The sequence below is a fragment of the Hyperolius riggenbachi genome, chromosome 2 (assembly GCF_040937935.1).
Source record: "Hyperolius riggenbachi isolate aHypRig1 chromosome 2, aHypRig1.pri, whole genome shotgun sequence".
In the NCBI taxonomy this organism is placed as follows: domain Eukaryota; kingdom Metazoa; phylum Chordata; class Amphibia; order Anura; family Hyperoliidae; genus Hyperolius; species Hyperolius riggenbachi.
Window position 1 is genome coordinate 47,733,858 of NC_090647.1, and position 20,525 is coordinate 47,754,382.

A 20,525-nucleotide genomic window follows, 5' to 3' on the forward strand; every position below is an offset into this window, starting at 1 on the left:
GTGACAAATGAAGCCGGCTCCTCTGCTCTGGCTCCTCTGCTCTGGCTCCTCTGCTCTGGCTCCTCTGCTCTGGCTCCTCTGCTCTGGCTCCTCTGCTCTGGCTCCTCTGCTCTGGCTCCTCTGCTCTGGCTCCTCTGCTCTGGCTCCTCTGCTCTGGCTCCTCGGCTCTGGCTCCTCGGCTCTGGCTCCTCTGCTCTGGCTCCTCGGCTCTGGCTCCTCGGCTCTGGCTCCTCGGCTCTGGCTGCTCTGGCTCCTCGGCTCTGGCTCCTCGGCTCTGGCTCCTTCCGCCTATTCAGCTCTGGCAGCCGGGAGCACGCGTTGCCCCCCCCCCCCCCCCCCCCCGAGTCGTTCGTAGCAGCAGGGAAGCAGAGCGGGAAGGGTGCAGCCGTTGCTTCTGCCAGCACTCGCTCTGCAGGAACGAACGACTCTGGGGACACGCGTGTCCCCGGCTGCCAGAGCTGAATAGGAGGTGGGCAGGGGGAAGAGCCGAGGAGCCAGCTTCATTTGTCACATTGCCGCCGGGAATCCGGAAATCTTAATTCATTCCTCGCATTGGCCGCAGTGAGACGGCCACTTCGGGATCTGGCCATAACACATACAAAACGTGCAGTGTTGGTGGGCCTTGAGGACAGGGTTGGGGATGCTGCTCTAAACACTTTCTACTAAACACTGTATTTGAGATTTGTTTTCTGCTTGCGCCTGTCCACAACTTTATCCATTTTGACTTGCCACCCATAGTTGACTGACTATGTTCAGTTGCACTCCAAAGTGTTGAAATGCTCCAGGAATAGCTGTGTTTACGCTGAGCTAATCAAAATGATTACAGTGTATCAGAAGTGGAAGCCAGTTAGTTTGGTGTACAGTAAAGAAAGTGATAAATTGTTCCTGATTTGAGGTTACAAGTAATTTCAGGAGGGGGCAGCCTTCATCTATTTCAGCAATTCTCTTTCTTTTCCTCTGAACTATTGCTATTCTATTGTTCACTAGGTTATTACAAGTTGCATTGAGTAAATACATTTGGACACTTTCTTCTGTGTGTCTTCATTTCAGTGTCTTTATTTTCAAGGCTTTTCCGTCCCCACCATATGCACTGGCCATGATCTTTGGGAGGCCAATTTCACTACCTACTGTAAAGGTCCCCATACATCAGGGGATGATGGGCAGATTCGACCAAGAGACAAATCTCTCTCTGATTGAATCTGATCGGAGAGAGATCTGTCGGCTTCCCATACAGCGCAGGCCGATTCCCGATACATTTCAGCATGAAATCTCTCAGAAATCGTCTGTTTGCCTCATCCCTCGCATGCACCGCCTCACCGCTGTTCCCTAGTGTATAAATGTGCATGTGTTCATTTATACATTACCTCTTCTGTGTCGCGGTGCCCGTCCGTCTTCTGAATCTGCTTCTCTTCCATTAGCCGCATACATGCCACCAGCATGGCATGAGTGTGATGTCACGCGCCCCGTGTGCTATGCACCAGTGTTGTGTATGGGGCTACTGGAAAAAGCAGTGAATTCAGAATACTGATAAGCACTGCGACATAGGACAGGTAATCTATAAACGCACACATGTACCTTTATACCCTGGGGGTTTTGTCGCTCTTCTCGATATGGCTCGTTGTTACTGCCGCGCACCTGATCGAGCAAGTCGGCCCTACATTTTGCAGCATGTCTGACTGATTTACACGACTAATTTCAGCCTGAAATGGGTTGGATTGTCAATCAGGCACTGATTTTCACCCAATTCGATAATAATCGAATAGGATGGTCGATGTATGGCCACACTTTTAAGTGACTGACAAAGGAAACAAGTTCTGTGTGACATTTTTTTTTTTTCAATTGTACAATTTTTTGCGATAAATGTGCCAAACCTGGGCTAAAATGGGAGAAAATTTTGTCCAGGCTGGCTATAATGGCAAATAATGTTGTTGTAAGAAATTCCCATCTGTGACTGGTTCTCTTTGTTTGTGATGTGCATATGAAACAGAGGTGCATTTAGGACCCCCCCCCCCATTCTAGTTTCTGAGTGAGGGGCTTGTGGACTGCAGTACAGCCCGTACAGTGAGTGACATAACTTGTTTTCTGTACAGCCATAACATTGCATTATACAGCGTGACCTTTTGTGACAGCCAAGTCTCTGACCACTGCTTTCCACACAAGAAGCCCTTTCACAGCAGAATCACTTGCAGGAAATGGCAGCCGGGAGCTGTGAAAGGGATTCTTCTGTCTGCGGCTGCTGGTTGATTCCGCTCTGTGCTTTGATGACTCGCCCCAGACAAACTCTTTGCTTTATTAACCTTTCTGAGGATGTGTTGGGACTGTGATTCGCTAGCAGACGTGTTAGTGGTGCAGATCACTGCTGAGAATCCATGTCAGCCTGCTGCTTGGGGTCAATCATACACTCGCCAATCTGCATGGCCACACCTTACTGCTCTATGATTGGCTACAGACTTCTACCTGCAATACTAAATCTGATACCTTTATCACCACAGGCACCACCAATAATGGCCTATCCAGCCACGACACCCACAGGGATCACAGCATTCGGAATGGTAAGAGGATTCTGATACACGGACCATTTATATTATTTAAGACACAGAACATTTACATCTCGCTTTTTCTCCTTGCGGACTCAAAGCACCAGAGCTGCAGCCACTAGGGCGCGCTCTATAGGCAGTAGCGGTGCTAGGGAGACTTGCCCAAGGTCTCCTCACAGGAAGACCTGAGGTTTGAACCCTGGTCTCCTGTGTCGAAGGCAGAGCCCTTAAAGGGAAACTGAAGAGAGAGGTATATGGAGGCTGTCATGGGTATTTCCTTTTAATCAATACCAGTTGCCTGGCAGCCCTGCTGGTCTATTTCTCTGCAGTAGTATCTGATTAAAACCAGAAACAAGCATGCAGCTAGTCTTGTCAGATCAGACTTATAAGTCTGAACCACTGAAACACCTGATCTGCTGCATGCTTGTTCAGGGGCTATGGCTAATAGTATTAGAGGCAGAGGATGAGCAGGGCTGCCAGGCAACTGGTATTGTCTAAAAGGAAATAAACATGACAGCCTCCATATACCTCTCTCTTCAGTTCCCCTTTAATGCGGATGCGAGATGAAAAACTAACTATAACAAGTAACTTGTCTATATATCTTATCTAAAGTTTAGATAGTTTACACAGCATATCTAGCTTCAAACAGCTTTAAAAGTTTGATTATTTATTCCCGTGATACAATGAGGGCAGCCATGTTCTGTTTGTCACATTGTCACAGGCTGAGGGCTGGAGATGCTATCAGCTTGCCTGTGTGTAAATTCAGTCCCCTCTCCTGCTCTCTGCCTCTAAAATCAGTGGCTAGTATCCTCCTCCTGCCCAGACTGAGCTCCCATAAGCCCTTGCTACAATGCCAAGGCACTGTGAAAAGCTGTGGGTGAGGCTTGTTTCGTTTAAAAGTAATTAGTGTATTAAAACAAAACAAAGTATTTTGCTTCAGGAATGCCCTATAAACAATATGAAAGGAACACAATTATGCAATGAGTAAAAGTTTCTCGGATCCACTTTAACCAGCACACTATCCAGCCACTATACGGTATTAGGGCTGGAACCCACAAGAGCGGTTTTGTGAGCATTTCTGGAGCGATTCAAAACGCTAGCGTTTTGCCAAAACTCTCAGCTAATGTAAATGATGGGGCAACTTCCACTGGAGCGTTTGCGATTCCTCAAATCGCAAACGCAGGACATGCAGCATTTTGTGAGCGTTAGCGCTTCAATGTAAAGTATATAAACGCTGGCTTAATCTCTCATTAAATCCTGCATGGAGCGATTTTGCTAGCGTTTTAACCTTACCACACAATGTATTAAAATTAATTGAAAGGACCAATCAGACTTTAAAATGCTAATCGCTAATCGCTACACAATCGCTGGCAAATTTATATACTTTGTAAAATCTTTTCCTAAAACACTCATGAAACCGCTGACAAACCGCTCACACAAAATGCTAGTGCTTGCGCTTAGCGATAGCATTTTGCAGTGGGTTCCAGGCCTAATTCTGTAATGCATACTGCTTTCATTTCCTACTCCATTTTTATGTCTTTGATACTTGCTGACTCTCCTGTTCTGATGTTATTGGTCCTCTCCAACCACTGTCCTGTCCTGTCCTGTTTTGCTTTCATTTATCCCATTTGCCCCCTTTCCTCACAATGCTTTTTACCATCTTTAACCTCCCTGGCGATATGATTATTTCCGGATTTTAGGGGCGAAAATCGTTGCAATTGTTTCACAAGCTAAAAGCAGGAAAAAAAAATCATATATGATGTAATAAATTACATCAGAAAGGGGAAACACCAGGAGGAGGTCCCTGCCCTTGCAAGCTTACAATTTAGCAAGGGTGTCAAACTCAAAATACCTGTACAAAGTGGGCCGACATTGGGACCAAGTTGCAGGCCAACTTCTGTCTATAGGCCACCTCCTTCCCTTATCAAGTTCCCTGATTTCTAATTGCCCCATTCCCTTATACAGTTCCCTAGTGTCTAGTGGACCTCCTCCTCCCTCCCCTTTACAGCCCCCTGGTGTCTAGTGGTCCTTCCTCCCCTATACAGTGCTCTGGTGTCTAATGCCTCCTTTCCCCCTTATAAAGTTTATTGGTGTTTAGTGGTCCTCCCTCCCACTCCTATACAGTTCCCTGATGTTTAGTGGTCATTCCTCCCCTATACTGTTCCTTAAAGTCTAGTTGCCCCCTCCCTCCCCTATACAATTCCCTGGTGTCTATTGACCACCCCCTCCCTCTTTTAGGCCTCGTTCACATCAGGGCCGTTTCTGTGCGCTTTTTACAGCGCACTTCCCTGTGCGATCAGCAAGGTATTTACTTTCCCATGTAACTAAATGTAGCTGGTTCACATCTATGCACTGCGCTGAGCAGCGTTACAGAAACGTAGGGTTGCATGCATTTCTGTGCGTTGAGCTGGAAAGCGCACATCAATGCAAGTGAATGGGTGCGCTTTTTTAGCGCATAGAAGCGCGTACAAGCGCATAGAAGCGCATGCGGTTTTTACCCCTAATTGGAGAAAAAAATACATTTACATACAAAAACATAGTTTTATTGACAACTGCTGCTGGTACAACAAGCAAAACGTGCTTTAAAGAAGCGTAAAGCGCGCACAAGCGCATGCGTTTTTTACCACACGCTTTCACACGTTTTTCAGCGCAGCAGATGTGAACGAGGCCTTATACTGTTCCCTGGAGTCTAGTGCTTGTCCCTCCCATTTCCATATGGCTTCCCTGGTTATCTAGGTCATTACCCCCAGTAGAGCTTCCCTGGTGGTCAGAGTGGGCCAAACATAATACAAAGTGGGGAGGCCACTTGGAGGCCAAAATGTTATGGCTCTGTGGGCCAGATTTGACCTGCAGGACAGAGTTTGACATGCGTCTTCTAGAGAATGAAGCTATGCACTCAATCAGCTCCTTCCCCTATTCAGAGTGCATATAGTGGCGCCACCAGTGAGTTGGCTGTAGTAGGCTGGCAACGCATTTTGCTGTGAAGGGCAGGGCCAGCAGTGACACAACGTGGGTGGGGCTGCTTGTCGGAGACTGTTAGACAGCGAAACACGGCGGTCCCCCTAGGGCACAAGAGAGCGATCGGCAGTGATAAGGCTGGCCGGGGGAGGGAGGGTGATAAAAATAAAATAAAAATAAGTTTATTTAAAAAAAAAAAGAAAAACCATAAATATTTGTAAATAAAAATAAACCTCTGGGGCCGGGGGCGATCAGACCCCACCAACAGAAATCTCTATTGGTGGGGATAAAAGGATGGGGGGGAATCACTTGTGTGCTGTGTTGTGCAGCTAGGCCTTAAAGATGCAGTGGCCCATTTCAGTAAAAATGGACTGGTCTTTAGGGGGGGTTTAGCACTGTGGTCCTCAAGTGGTTAACTTATATCATTATATCCTCTTATGAAATCGTAGAAATGGAGGAAACGGGGAGAGGAAAGCTTATGATGATATGGCAGTAACACATTTTTGTATTGTTTTTTTTTTAATTTGCTCACAGCCTCCTCAGATGGGATCAGTGCCAGTAATACCACAGCAGACACTAATATACAACCCACCTGTAATGAGACCACCTAATCCTTTTGGCCCTGTATCAGGAGCACAGGTAAGGGACCGCATGAGAGCTGTGTCTGGCATCTGTGCCAGTGGTCGAGAATTTTACTACTAATACTTGCTACACACACCTAGGTTTTAATGCAATCTTCTTAAAGGATACCTGAAGTGGGAACAAAATTCTAAAACAAAGCGTGTGTTCTTTGGGGGGGGGGGGGGGAGGGTTTCCAAGTGAAATTACATCTGCTTGTAGCCTGCAACTAGACTGAGGAGCTTTTGGTTTTAAAGGGAACCTGAAGCAAGAGGTATATGGAGGCTGCCATATTTCCTTTTATACAATACAAGTTGCCCGGCAGTCCTGATGATCATTCAGCATCAGTGTCTGAATCACATAATAACCATGCAGCAAATCTTGACATTTTTGTCAGAAACATGCTTGTTTAGGGTCTATGGCTAAAGGTATTAAGAGTCAATGGTTCAGCAGAATAGCCAGGCAATTGGCATTGTTTAAGAGGGAATAAATATGGCAACCTCCATATACCCATCACTTCAGGTACTCTTTAATGGAAACCTGAAATGAGACCAAAAAAAAGTGACATAATCACCTAAGAGGAGTGAAGGGTCTGGATCCCACAAAGCCTTCCCTGTCCTCTGCGGGGCCCCTCATTCCACTGCGGGGCCCCTCATTGAAGAAATCCAACGTAATAGTTGGAACAAGCCTTTGGTAAGCTTTCTTAGTACTTTAGAAGACGAGTGGATCCATACTGCACATGTGATATATGGATCTGCTTGTATTCGGGAGTACCCAGGGATTTGAGTAATTCCGAGAAGGAACAAAGACATGTTCCAACGCTCTAGTAGGATTATTTCAACAGGGGTTCCAGCGGTGGAATGAGGGGATGCAGAGGGGACTGGGAAGGCTCGCAGGGTTCCCCAACCCCCGGTCCGTGGCCCACTGCTGGTCTGTGGGCGGCTTGCTGGTGGTCCGCGGGTCTGGCCTCTTAGGAGAGTGGCTTCCTGTAGCGGCAATGTGTGTATTGCCGTTACCAGGGGAACTGCTGTCCTGCTTCCTTACTGCTCCCTGCAGCTGCTGTGAAGGACGATGACAAGCATGCAGGCGAGGGGAGTGGGTATTAGGGACAACTATACTGGGGCAACTATACTACCTATACTGGGACAACTAAACTGGGGTAACTATACTCCCTATACTGGGGCAATACTGTTTACGGTATACTGTTTATACTGGGGCAACTATACTAGCTAAAACTGGGGATCCCTGCTCTATAGGATAGTATCAATCAAGTTTTTTTTTTTCCTCCTGCAATTGACGGAACTGTATGGTGTACCAATATAAAGCTGCTGTGGTTGGCTGAAGTTTCTGTATAGCTACCTGGGGACATGCACTTTAAACTGACAGTTTGAAAACTCACAAATATACAACTGCTATTTTGAATGTTTTTAAAACGTTTATTTGATTTACTGCAATCATAATATTCCCTGTACAGGAGCAGCAAGCAAACGTCACAGGGACCTGATACTGCCGTTAGGCCTGTCGACCCCTTCCTTAGCACCCAGCCGCCTCATCTGTCACCTTTCATGCCTTTTTACATGCCTTGTGTTGCTGCACATTAAAGGTTTGCTATCTGGTCTGCCTCATTCTAGTGATGGTCCTGTCTAGGAGAACTCATGAGGAAGCATGTGATTTGTTGCAGGTGCATGATGGGAGAACAATTAACATCTAGTGTTTCAGAGCAGGAAGTCCTCAGTGCTATATTCCATACAGTCTCCAGTAAGAGGAGTACATGACTTCGCTGTGGTGGTGCGAGGCATGGAGTGACATCACTGAGATCAGGCATGGAGTGACGTCACTGAAGCCAGGACACAGGGCTGCTCTGTCAGCTGTGAGAGCCTCTTTGTTGCCACTGTGTGAGTTTGAAGCATATGCTGGATCTCCTGTTTCTCTTACAGGCTCCTCCCAGTCTCCAGGGTCACACACACTGATTGTGGCTTGCTGTTGGTGTTGGCTCGGAGCCCAGTCATTTGCTCACGCCACCTGCCTGTCCCGTCACTTTGCTTTTTTTGCATTAGTGTGAGTGAAAGTTTACCTGTCACACGACGCACAAGTGTTAACTGACCAGTATTCAAGCTCTGCGCTCTAAGAACGTCGCTGTGTGATGAGACATCTAGAGATCGGTTACACAAGTCATTAGGTTTGCATGTCACTTCATGGAGATTAATGATGGTCCTGTCTAGGAGAACTCATGGAGAAGCATGTGATTTGTGTGATCAGCTGATACATTTGCAAAGCTCTGATTTGCTGAGATCACATCCTGCTTTAGCACATGATCGTGACTAGCAAATCAGTCTTGCATATCTATCACCTGACCCAATTGATCACATGCTTCCCCATGTGTTCTCCTTGACATGACCATCCCTAATTGAGACGAGACAGTCACCTGTGAGTCACATGCTGTACCAATAGAACCGGCCCGTAAAGCAGTGGTCTGGGTGTGTTTTTTTTCTTGAGCTCATCCAGGTGCGATTGACCTGCATTGGTTAGCTGGCTTAAAGGAGAACTGTAGTGAGAAGTATATGGAGGCTGCCATATTTGTTTCTTTTTAAGCAATAGCAGTTGCCTGGCTGTCCTGCTGATCCTCTGCCTCTAATACTTCTAGCCATAGACCCTGAACAAGCATGCAGCAGATTAGCTGTTTCTGATCTTATTGTCAGATCTGACAAGATTAGCTGCTTGATTGTTTCTGGTGTGATTCAGACACTACTACAGGCAAATCGATCAGCAGGGCAGCCAGGCAACTGGAATTGCTTAAAAGGAAATAAATATGGTAGCCTCCATATACTGTACCTCTCACTACATTTCTCCTTTAATAGGGTTCCACTTCATCTTAGCCACCAGAGGTCACTGTTTGAAGATAGATTATAGGCTGTTTATGCAGAATATTAGAGTTCTCCTCAGACCAGCAACCTCTAGTGGCCAGATAAGCAAGAGCAGGCTTGGAACTCTTGAGACTTGAGCCAGGAAAAGCAATGCTACATACACACTCTTGTAGAGGTTAGCTGCCTTGTTAAAAGGTATCCACTTCCTCTGGCCACCAGAGGACACTGAAGATTGATCAGAATAATAAAGTCCTCCTCAGGCCAGCAGTCTCTAATGGCCAGAAGAAGCAAGAACAGGCTTGGAAATTTTATGACTTCCTGCAGGAAAAACATTGGTACACTCTCTTGTTGGTAATTTTACATCTGCATCACTGCTTGTTTCGTTAATCCATTTATTTAATATACCTAACCTGCTTCTTTATAGCACAGCAGTGTTTTAGGTTCAGTGTCTGCCGGTGAGTCCACCAGGAGGAGGAGATACTGGTGGTAAAATAGGATACATGCCTCTGCTTTGCTCTGTCCTTGTGTCTTTTCCATTGCTCTTGTGTGCGGGAAAAGCTTCTTGTCATGACATTTTCCACTTCCTCATTCTGTCATTTCTCAGACTTGTCTCTCTCTCTGCCTCTCCTCTCACCCAGTTGTCCGCAGCATCCAGCCCATCCAGTCAGAGTCCTCACAGAGCGTCCGGGAAGGACCCCTATCCACAGCCCTCATTACAGGATTTCTTGTAGGACCATTTAGGTATAGTCAGCCTCATCGCCTGAGCCCAACAATGCACGGGGCAATCTGTGGTCCCACCCATAGCTACTGGATTCCAGCCATTCCAATCATTATCAAGAAGACAGTTGGAATCTGGTTTCTATGGGCAACACAAAGACCTCTTTCCACTGACATCACTGTGACGAGTCTAAAGGTGGCCACTAACTGTCCAATTTCTAGCGAAAAATCATTCGAGCGATCAGAAATTCTGATCGGACGAAAAATCGTTCACTACACCATCAACTAACCAATCATTGCTTCCTATCTATCACGACCACCAAGAAAATCCAAATTTTCGTTCGACGAAAATTCATTCGGGCGACATTTTTTTCACTCGTTCATAATCGATTGTGTCCACCAATGGAGATTATTTACAACCAATCCAATCAGAATTTCGGATCGCTCGAACGATTTTTCGCTAGAAATTGGACCATTAGTGGGCAGCTTTAGGCCTCAATTCACTAAACTTAACTCCTGTCTTTAATAACTCTTCTGAGCTGTTTTACAGTTATCACAATTATATCACCATGGTGATAACTGTAAAACAGCTCAGAAGAGTTATTAAAGACAGGAGTTAAGGTTAGTGAATTGAGGTGAAAGTGTTCTGTTGTCTGTCTTTTTTTTCCTACTTGTTGTTTGTGCCTTGTTGTATTCTTTTCTGTTTCTCTGTTCAGCCTCTTTTGTACTAACTGCTTGTGCCCAGGGCTTATTCCTATCAGCCTCCCAGACTCAATCATTAAAACGGGATTGTCAGCCATAAAATCAAATTCCATTTACCCGCTGCTCTGTGTTTATTATGCAGTCTACAACATGCCCCTGCATTGCTAGCATTCCAATATAATCATAAATGTTTCTGCTGTAGTAAATCTTTTCTCAATCAGCCTGGCTCTATTCTGGTACATTGCTGGCTAGAGGGAAGCTTATCTCCCCTCTTCTACTCCTCACTAATTGCCTGAGGGCGGTTCAGTGTGACATGAGACTGAGAAGGGAAATACACCTCACCCCTCTGCAGAAGCTGCTGAAATACGATCTATTCTGTACTCACATGTGTTTACAAAGCAAGCTAGATATGACTGTGCAGTTTCTACTAGAAGGAAAAAGGGGAGGACATTACATCAGGATTGGCTTCAGTCAGAGGCGTTAAAGATGAAAAATGCATTAAACTGTTTTCTCTTTATTTACTATGAAATTCACTGAAATCAAAACGTGGAAAGTACAATACATATGTAAGTAGAAAAAGTATTTACTTACCGGTATATATGTGGGTTTTTTTTCCACTGGGATAGTATGGCTGTCTTAGCTGCTTTAAATGAATACTGAGGTGAAAATAAACTGAGATAAACCGTTCCATCTATCCTCCTCCTAAAAATGACTTTTTTTAGAATCCCAGGGTTTTATTTTCTGTGCAGCAGACAAAAAAAATTTGTCTAATGTAGTGTCTCATATGACTGATATGGTCTAAAATATATGAACTATTGACCTTTTTTAATTTATTCCCTACTCTTGAAATATTTTCTCTGCTAGGAAAGTTTTTATGGCCATAATTCCTCATCAGTGAGAGTTATGGTATAGTCCCTCTAGATCCCTACTGGGCATAAAATTTGCATACCTGAATGTTTAACTGTTTCAGGAAGAAACAGAAACGCAGCCTGGTTATTTGTATGCTTGGCACTGTACACACACGCCTATTTCATCATGTCACCTCGGGTACACTTTAAGCTGCCAGTTTTGCAGAAAATCAGATTTAAAAAGGAACACAAAGGACACAGAGCCCAATATAGTGTATTATGTATGGATGAAGGGAGGATAAGTGAAGGGTAAGTATAGGATACCCACAAAACCAGGGTTTCCTGATAGGCAACCACTGTGACGGCAGGTGGGGAGAACAAGCCTGTCCCCACTCAGGACTAAGAAGTCGCTCTCTGTAGATAGGAAGAAACGTAAACCGTTTTCCGCCCTTCCACCAAGGGTGGACAGATAATAGATGCAGTTGAACAGAGGCGCCAGAAGAATAAAACAATTTGATAAAAGTTTTAAATCATGGATGTGGTAGAGGAGGAACCTAGCCACTCCAAAGGACACTGAAATAAGTAATTTTTCAAATAAAGCAACAGAAAATAGGAATATTACTTATTTATTTATTTATTTTTTTTTGGGGGGGGGGGGGGGGGGATTCTGTTTCCCTACCCATCTGGCAGTGTCTCCTTTCTAATTATGGTGAGGGGTTTGGGAAAAAATTAGAACTGTGCTGCAGCTTCAAGATCAATATTGTTGTCTTGAAACATAATATAGTGGAGGTGGTAAGCTTATGCAAGTCTGAGCTGAGTTGCAGGGAACACTGTGTGTGTGTGTGTGGGGGGGGGGGGGGGGGGGAGGAGGAGTGTTTATAGGTGTAGATGTCGTTGCTAAGCTTTAAAGAGGAGCTGTCAGCCGTACAATCTCAGGAAAAAAACACACGTATGTACATAAATACTGCTATTTACATAACATGTGTATTGCACTGTCCAAGTTTTGATTTTAGTGATTTTTATTTTTTTTTAATAGTAAATAGGCAAAATCCTTCTTAGTATTCCCTATTTTAACTGCAGCTATCTTGAAGCCGATTCTGATGTCATTTCCTTCATTAATCTCCTCTGCCTGATTGTGTTTGCATTTCCCACCCTCCTCCTAGTCTTCAGACATTCCCACCCAGCTCTGCAATAGAAAGTGCTTCGTCTCAGCATGATGAATATTGGCCAATCAGAGAGGAACAGAGGTGTGGGAGGTAGAGAGGCTTCAGCCAATCGGGCTGTATTATTAAAGTCTGAGAGGAAAGTAAAGAAGCAAAAAAGACAACCCAGTATGCCCTGCATTTTACTTTGTGCGGCAATGTACCAAAGAACCAGAGAAACTGGGGAATAATCTTTTTATGGACAAGAAAATTAGGAGAGATTTTTAACTTTTGGATTGCCTGGTTATCATCTTTATTACTTGTTTACCAGATAAAAATAAAGAATTGATTTTTGATTTATTCCCAACAGTTACACTTTAAGCCTGCCTCTTCTGGTTTTAGCCTATCAGAAAATAGGATTTATTATGGCGGAGGGTGGTGGGCGAGCAGAGGGACGAACGTTGATCTGGCATATGTACAAGGCTTATCTCCTCAGTGTATGTTGTGATATATGTACACATGACCGTGTCTACCCTGTACTGCGGTGTATTCTGTGCTGTACACTCCACCCTTACGTGTATGTAACAGTGTCCACCCTGTATACACTGTGCTATGTGTTTATAGGCTCCACACTGCTCTAAGGTGTACACTGTGTTATACTTTAGCTACCCCACACTGTCACTATAAGCATGGTCCAGCGGGCAGAACACTGCACTTGTGTGTGTAGAGGAGTCTGGTTATTGTGCTGCCTCTTTCTTTGCACTGCTGAGTGTTTTCCTTGTGATGCAAGCCACACTGCTCCAATACATTCACAGTGCCCTTTAATTCCACTGTGCTGTCCAATACATGCCAACCCTGCACCGCTATTGACACTGCCCTGGCCGCGTACATGCCCACTCCCTGCTTACCCCTCCAGCACGGACTCCAAGGCTGCACTAATCCTTTATCTCATGTGACCATCAGTCAGGAGGCTGCATTGTGCCTCTGTATTAGAGGCGTACACCAGGCCTATCTCCACCAATTCAGTTCATTTTGGATCGTCCCACCCCTTCTCTTGGGAGCAGGATTGGTCAGTAAATAACAGTAATGAGTGGAGAATCAGCCTCTGCACACGCCTCTGCGGAGCGTCCTAGTGACCTGGATTGTCTATGGCGGGCAGTAGCCAAGCGCAACAGCTGCATTGCAGGCCAGTGCTATGTAATGATGAATTGTACGGTAATGTTTTGACCAGTGTTTTCATGTTGCTGCGCTCTCTTGTCTTTCAGATGCAGTTCATGTAACCCAACTGGACGGGAGCCCCCTTTTTTTTTAGAAGAGGCTACGTAACAATTCCCTTCTTCCAGTCAAAATTCCAAGCTGCTGATAAAGCTCTGCACTTCCACACAAACGGTACCAGAACGGGCTGTTGGGTCGGCCAGCAATACAGGAAGCTCCTCCCTGAGAAGACCGGTGCTGGGGGCGGGGCAGTGATGCGTCAGAGTCCCGCCCTCTAGCACGGCGGGTAGACAGCAGCAGCGGGCGTGTCCAGCGTCTGGCTCTGCTGTGTGACGTGAAAGGGGGGTAACCGCACCTACAGATTTCCCTGGGCAGTTCGAGGAGGGGGAAAATACAACAAAATATATACCGGACCCATTTCAACGACCACACAGCCACCACCTCTTCCAGATGCTACTCTTCATAGGCCGATAGCCAGGATAACACCCATCATCCCCCTTCCCTCCGCCTCCACATATTGAAATATATAAATATATATATATATATTCAGTTTGCAGTAGACATTCCTTATGTATTATTTGTATTTATTTATGATTCATTTTAACAATTAATGTATCAAACACTTCTATGAAATATGTATGGATGTATACAGTTTTTTTTTTCTGTTTTTTTTCCGCCCTTTTGGTTTTTTTCCCTTTTTTTTTAGTTTTTTTTTTTTTTTTTATTCCGAAAATAATTCCATACCAAGCACTAAGTATTTTAAGTCTGCATACTGCTAACAGGGGAGGGTTGAGGTTATTGCGTGTAGTCCCGGATCTTCACCAGGGGCAGGGCCGGTTCTAGTAACCTTGGGGCCCCCCAATAGACACCTCCTCAACCAAAAATTGGCAGTAGTGGCCCTTTGTGGCAGCCAAATTTCCACACAGGGCCCCTGAGCCAGGGGCTGACTTCCTCTAGCTCTGCCGAAGACCCTACAGGGGCCCCGGGGAGCAACAGTTAAGTTGGGGGAGACAACTTGGGGGACACCTACAGGCTCTGGGGCCCTGGGCCCTAGCGCCGGCCCTGTCCAGGGATTTCTAAGTTTTTACGATGGACGTTTTGCGAGACGAGTTGTAAGCTGCTTTCTTTCCGATAGATATGTGCCTAGGAGTCTGTGGGGGGAGGGGGGAAAGGGGGTAATCATATGATTAAAAAAAATCACTACATTTTAAATCACATCATTGGGAATGAATTTAGTGCTTTGTGCTTGGCAGAATTTAATTTTACATGGACTTGATGCCTTTTTAAGAAAAAATAAAATAAAAAAAATAGTAGTGAGGAAATAAAACTGAATGTGAGGAATTGCTTTCATAGTATGATTTTCCTTTTAAACAAGGGGTGAGGGTATTCAAAGGGGTCAGTCCACACCGATACAATATAACCTTTTTATAGTGTTCCTGAGATGAACAAAATGATCTATACTTACCTGGGGCTTCTTCCTGCCTCCTGCAGTCAGTCTGCTTTCTTGTCATTCCTCCGACCCACTGTAGTCCGTCAGCTTTCTTGTCATTCTTCCATTCCCCCTGTAGTCCGTCCGCTTTCTTGTCATTCTTTCATTCCCTCTGTAGTTGGTCTGCTTTCTTGTCATTCTTTCATTCTCCCTGTAGTCCGTCTGCTTTCTTGTCATTCTTCCATTCCCTCTGTAGTTGGTGTGCTTTCTTGTCATTCTTTCATTCCCCCTGTAGTCAGTCAGCTTTCTTGTCATTCATTTATTCCCCCTGTAGTCCGTCTGCTTTCTTGTCATTCTTCCATTCCCTCTATAGTTGGTCTGCTTTCTTGTCATTCTTTCATTCCCCCTGTAGTCAGTCTGCTTTCTTGTCATTCATTTATTCCCCCTGTAGTCCGTCTGCTTTCTTGTCTTTCTTCCATTCCCCCTGTAGTCCGTCTGCTTTCTTGTCATTCTTCCATTCCCCCTGTAGTCCGTCTGCTTTCTTGTCATTCTTCCATTCCCCCTGTAGTCCGTCTGCTTTCTTGTCATTCATTTATTCCCCCTGTAGTCGGTCAGCTTTCTTGTCATTCTTTCATTCCCCCTGTAGTCGGTCTGCTTTCTTGTCATTCATTTATTCCCCCTGTAGTCCGTCTGCTTTCTTGTCATTCATTTATTCCCCCTGTAGTCGGTCAGCTTTCTTGTCATTCTTTCATTCCCCCTGTAGTCCGTCTGCTTTCTTGTCATTCATTTATTCCCCCTGTAGTCCGTCTGCTTTCTTGTCATTCATTTATTCCCCCTGTAGTCGGTCAGCTTTCTTGTCATTCTTTCATTCCCCCTGTAGTCGGTCTGCTTTCTTGTCATTCATTTATTCCCCCTGTAGTCCGTCTGCTTTCTTGTCATTCATTTATTCCCCCTGTAGTCGGTCAGCTTTCTTGTCATTCTTCCATTCCCCCTGTAGTCCGTCTGCTTTCATGTCATTCATTTATTCCCCCTGTAGTTGGTCAGCTTTCTTGTCATTCTTTCATTCCCCCTGTAGTCGGTCTGCTTTCTTGTCATTCTTTCATTCCCCCTATAGTCCGTCTGCTTTCTTGTCATTCTTCCATTCCCCCTGTAGTCCGTCTTCTTTCTTGTCATTCTTCCATTCCCCCTGTAGTCCGTCTGCTTTCTTGTCATTCTTCCATTCCCCCTGTAGTCCGTCTGCTTCCTTGTCATTCTTCCATTCCCCCTGTAGTCTGTTTTCTTGTCATTCTCCCAGTCCCTTTAGTTGTCACTAGTCAACACTGTTGCAACTCTGTTGAGTCACAGACTACTGCGCATGCACTGTCCCAGCCGTGTGCACCCCCGATTGCACTCCCGTAAGAGTTATCTGCACATGCACAGTTCATTAAAACTTAATTGCGATTGATACGGGAGCGCGATGGAGGAAATGCACAGCCCGTAACATTGCATGCGCTGCGGGCCGCAACCCAGCTGGATCGCGGACTTTACAGGAGTACAGCTGAGCAGGAGGAAGGAGCTGACTGACTACAGGAGGAGGAAACCTAGGTAAGTCAAAACTCTTTTCTCAAATTCATCTCAGGTTAGTTACTTAAAAGTAGATGCTGGGAGGATGAATCATTTAATGGTTTCTTGTATCTCTCAGGGATTGGTAGAGAAGTCTAGACTAGAGATCTCATGTCACGCCTGCTGCCGATGTTACCAGGTCGCCCTTTCTAGACTAAAGTGTATAGAGCATTTCCTAGATATTTTGAACATCTGCTCCAACCACTACCTGCATGAGCTAAATAGGCCTAAAAAAAAGTTAGGTGTGTTTTTTTCACCTGTATAGATTCCAAAGTGCCAGGTCATGTGACTTGTTTTCCGGTTTCCAATTCTTTTTGGAACTGTTCAACCACCCCGATGGCCTGACCCAGTCTTGTAGGCCTTACTCTGTCTATTTGGTAGTTCCCGGCTGGGTTGAGGGACAGTATGGGTACTTTTACACTATGCAGGTTACGCTGAGTGTGACGCATACAGTGCTTAGGTATGCTTCGCTGCAACTGTAATCGTGCCCGTCACCCAGGAAATGCACAGAATGTGTGCCATTGTGATGGTAGCCACCACATGGCACCCAGGTGTGAATGTAGCATTGCAATATAATTGCATTGCGAAGCAATTACATTGTCTGCAGTACCATCCACAGCAGATGTGTAAACACCATAAAAGCCCGCTAACATTCCTCCCCCCAGCTGTGACTGGAGAGGCCCTGTAAGCCTATAGTAGTGGGTTGTGAGACCACGCCCTTCACGTCCTGCAGACGTCCCCTGAGGAATATGCTCCTAATAATAGCATTTAGGGGCTGCTGCCAACAACGGTTACCCTACAGAGGTATTTAATTCAGACCAGGATATACCTGATCTCCACATTCAGTCTGTATATTTAACAATTTTCATTTGCTCTTAAAGGGCCCTCCCCCCCATTGCAGAGCAATCCCAATCTAATACCAGAATGCTTCCATTACCAATGCTGATTCTGCCATGTTTCAGCATTGGAGTATTTCTGTCAAACTTAGCCTGTATCCTATTAGCGGCCATGTACCGTTCGTTTACTTAGCAGTAGTGGCTTGGTAACGTAAAGTGGCCCTAAACTCTTGCACAGGACAGAAGGAAAACAGAGCAATGCACCTTGTATGCATTAATATATAATCACCAGTGTAATTTGATCTTTCCCCTGTGTCAGCTGGTAGCCTCGGCAGAGCAGCTAATTTGTAATCATAGGTTGTTAACCCTATGCCTCCATGAAAGCAGGAAGTAGACACTGCAGATTTATATCAGCTGTGACAAAGAAATGTTTTATTTAAATGTTATTATGCTGTTGCTTATCTTTTAGAGCAGAGAGAAAGTTTTGAGTTCAGGTCCCCTTTAAAGACACAAGTAGGCAGCAGATAAGTCGCCTTTCCTTCCGTGGTTCGCTGAACAGTGGTTGGTGGAGATGATGGCAGCCCGAGTATGCTGGATATCACCTGCTATATAAGGTTGTTCAGGGGTGCCATAGACCTCATTGAAGGGAAATTCTGCACAGATTGGTGCCCATTGCATTTTTATGTTAATGAATAGCTTTGCATTTCAGTTTTCAGTTATACATTTCCAAAACTGACAATGCAAACTGCTCTGCAATATCAGGTTGTCCAGAAACCTCCCATTTTGCTGCAGGACAAATTAGCTGGACAGAGTATCGGCTGCTGTTATCTGCTAACTGCGACACTCATTTGTATAAAACTCACTCTGCAAAAGCAGTGTTTTTATATGAACCTAAAAGCAAAGTCAGCCCGAAAACGAAAACTTTAAAAGTTTTTCTAAATTAAAAAATGGAATTTCTTTATACAACGGTCTTATAAAACTCAGCATTTCCTCTTTGTTCTAAAAGATGTACAGCATAAAATCTACTACCACAAAAAAAATTGTAGCAGAGCAGCATTTTTACAGTTAAACACAGAACTTTGTTCTTCAGTGATAAACTCCTTGCTTCAGTGGGCAGCTTCTGGCCACATCCAAAGAGGAGATATTATATTTTGTCTTCATTTTTTTTTTGTCTGCTACAATTAGTATACAGCCAGCAGCAGGTGCTGAAACCGAGGCGAACAGATAGATGTAGAGAGAGTGATCACTGGATACATTATAATCTATAAATACAGCAGCTATGCAGTAAAATGCAGTGGCAGCTTTCAGAGAAGATAAGCTGTACTTTGGGAATTTGTAAACAAGACTATATTGTGCACAAAAGTAAATATAACTATAGGTAATAAAAAGTAGGAAAAAACAATTTTATTGAATGTTTTATCCCAATTTAACACAACAGATACGTGCTTGAAAGAATATTGCAGAAAATACATAGCTGTACTTTTAGTTATAAGGTAAAGTCAGCATTTTTTGTAAATTCAATTTTAACCTTTTTATTTAACAAATTGCAGACTTCTGCTTGTCATGCCCAATTCCCCTGATCGGGTGTTCATGTGAAGTTTGCCACGGAAACCCCATACGCCAAGATGACCGGGGCTAAAAAGACAGCGCTGAGAGTTGGCGTAGGTTAAAGTGAAGTTATTGCAGCAGGGTTAGTGAGACTCCTTGCCCTAGATAAACAGCAGGTATGATCAATGAGATGCTGACAATTTCGGATTGATACAAATGTTATGCTAATTTTATTCTAATGTATGCAGCTTGTGAATTGACCAACCAGATGCAGCTGATGCTTTTGGTCATATTCCAAGCTGCATACATTTGCATCAACTTGGGATTGTTGGCATCTTATTAACCATCGCCAGTACACATTGGCTGAAGATAGGGGGCCTTGTAGGAACTCCCATCATGTGGATCTCTAGAGATAGAAGAAACCACTGGGTGACTCAACCTACCGTTTTCTACTTGGAAGTAAAATTTGCCTTGGGTGGACTGCCCCCTTGTGGTTGGGGAGGGCTTTTCCAGATCATCACTTGAAGTGCCATAATGTATTCCATATTCTGAATTTGTAGCAGGGAGAGTGAGGGCAGCACCCCCTCCTTCTCTCCATTATCTCGCTGTAACCCATTGCTGATGTTGGGTGGTGACGCAATACGTTCAGACGCCAAGTCAGACCCCCCTCCGTCACGCAGTGCCTTACAGCCTCCACCACACCCCGACGCCAACTCCTGGCCGGCTTCTCCGTTCTAACAAGGATCTCAGAAATCCCCGGCGCTGTTGACCAGCGCTTCTCGTGTAAATAAAGTTATTGAATCTCGCGGAAGGGGCAAAGGAAGGGGAAGTTCAAAGCATGAAAGCAATTCTGTACATGAACCGCGTACCTGCTGCATTGTCTTTGCAGATTCTATTTTTGTTTAAAATATAAAATTGTATGTGGTCAAGAATTGGTGGATTTTCAAATAAAATCAGCTTCAACAGGTTTATGTGTTTTGTTTTGTTTTTCTCTGCAATTTTTGATTTCTGTATTCTTGTCCTGTAACTCCTCAGCCTGGGATGTGATGGCTGAGCACAGGACCCGTTCTAAGAAATAATCTTTAACCTCCTTAGCGGTAACCCAGAGTCAGGCTCGGACTGGAAATTCACAGCTCGGAGCAGTAACACCGAGCTGGGTCCATGGGAGGTGTGTAATGTACAGGTCTATCTAGCGCAGGGGTGTCAAACTCAAATAGAAAGTAGGCCGAAATTGTGCACTGGGACCAAATCGCAGGCCAACCTCAATGTCTAGTGGCCACCTTACTCCCTTGTAAAAGTTCCCAGGTGTCTAATGGCTCCCCTCCAACCCCTATACATTTCCCTGGTGTCTAGCGGCCTCCACCCTCCCATATACAGTTCCATTGTGTTTAGTGCTTTATCTCTTCCTCCCCCATATGGCTTCCTTGGTGATCTAGGGCTTCTCCACCATTATAGGTTCCCTGGTGGTCTACAGTGGTCCAAACATAATGCAAAGTGGGGAAACCACTT

The 20,525-nt window shown here is 44.9% G+C and overlaps 1 protein-coding gene across 8 annotated transcripts in view; it reads left to right on the plus strand.

Moving 5' to 3' along the window:
• PICALM (phosphatidylinositol binding clathrin assembly protein) overlaps positions 1 to 19,983 on the plus strand; it is a 158,206-nt gene extending 138,223 nt beyond the window's left edge. For 7 of the 8 annotated variants that reach the window (XM_068266736.1, XM_068266738.1, XM_068266740.1 and 4 more), the window contains 4 exons: positions 2,493 to 2,552; positions 6,030 to 6,134; positions 9,616 to 9,718; positions 13,652 to 19,983. In XM_068266736.1, coding sequence (XP_068122837.1) covers positions 2,493 to 2,552; positions 6,030 to 6,134; positions 9,616 to 9,708 — 258 coding nt within the window. In that variant the 3' untranslated portion in view covers positions 9,709 to 9,718; positions 13,652 to 19,983. The remainder of the gene's footprint in view (positions 1 to 2,492; positions 2,553 to 6,029; positions 6,135 to 9,615; positions 9,719 to 13,651) is intronic. The other variant, XM_068266739.1, reaches the window with a different exon arrangement.
• The last annotated feature ends 542 nt before the right edge of the window (positions 19,984 to 20,525 follow it).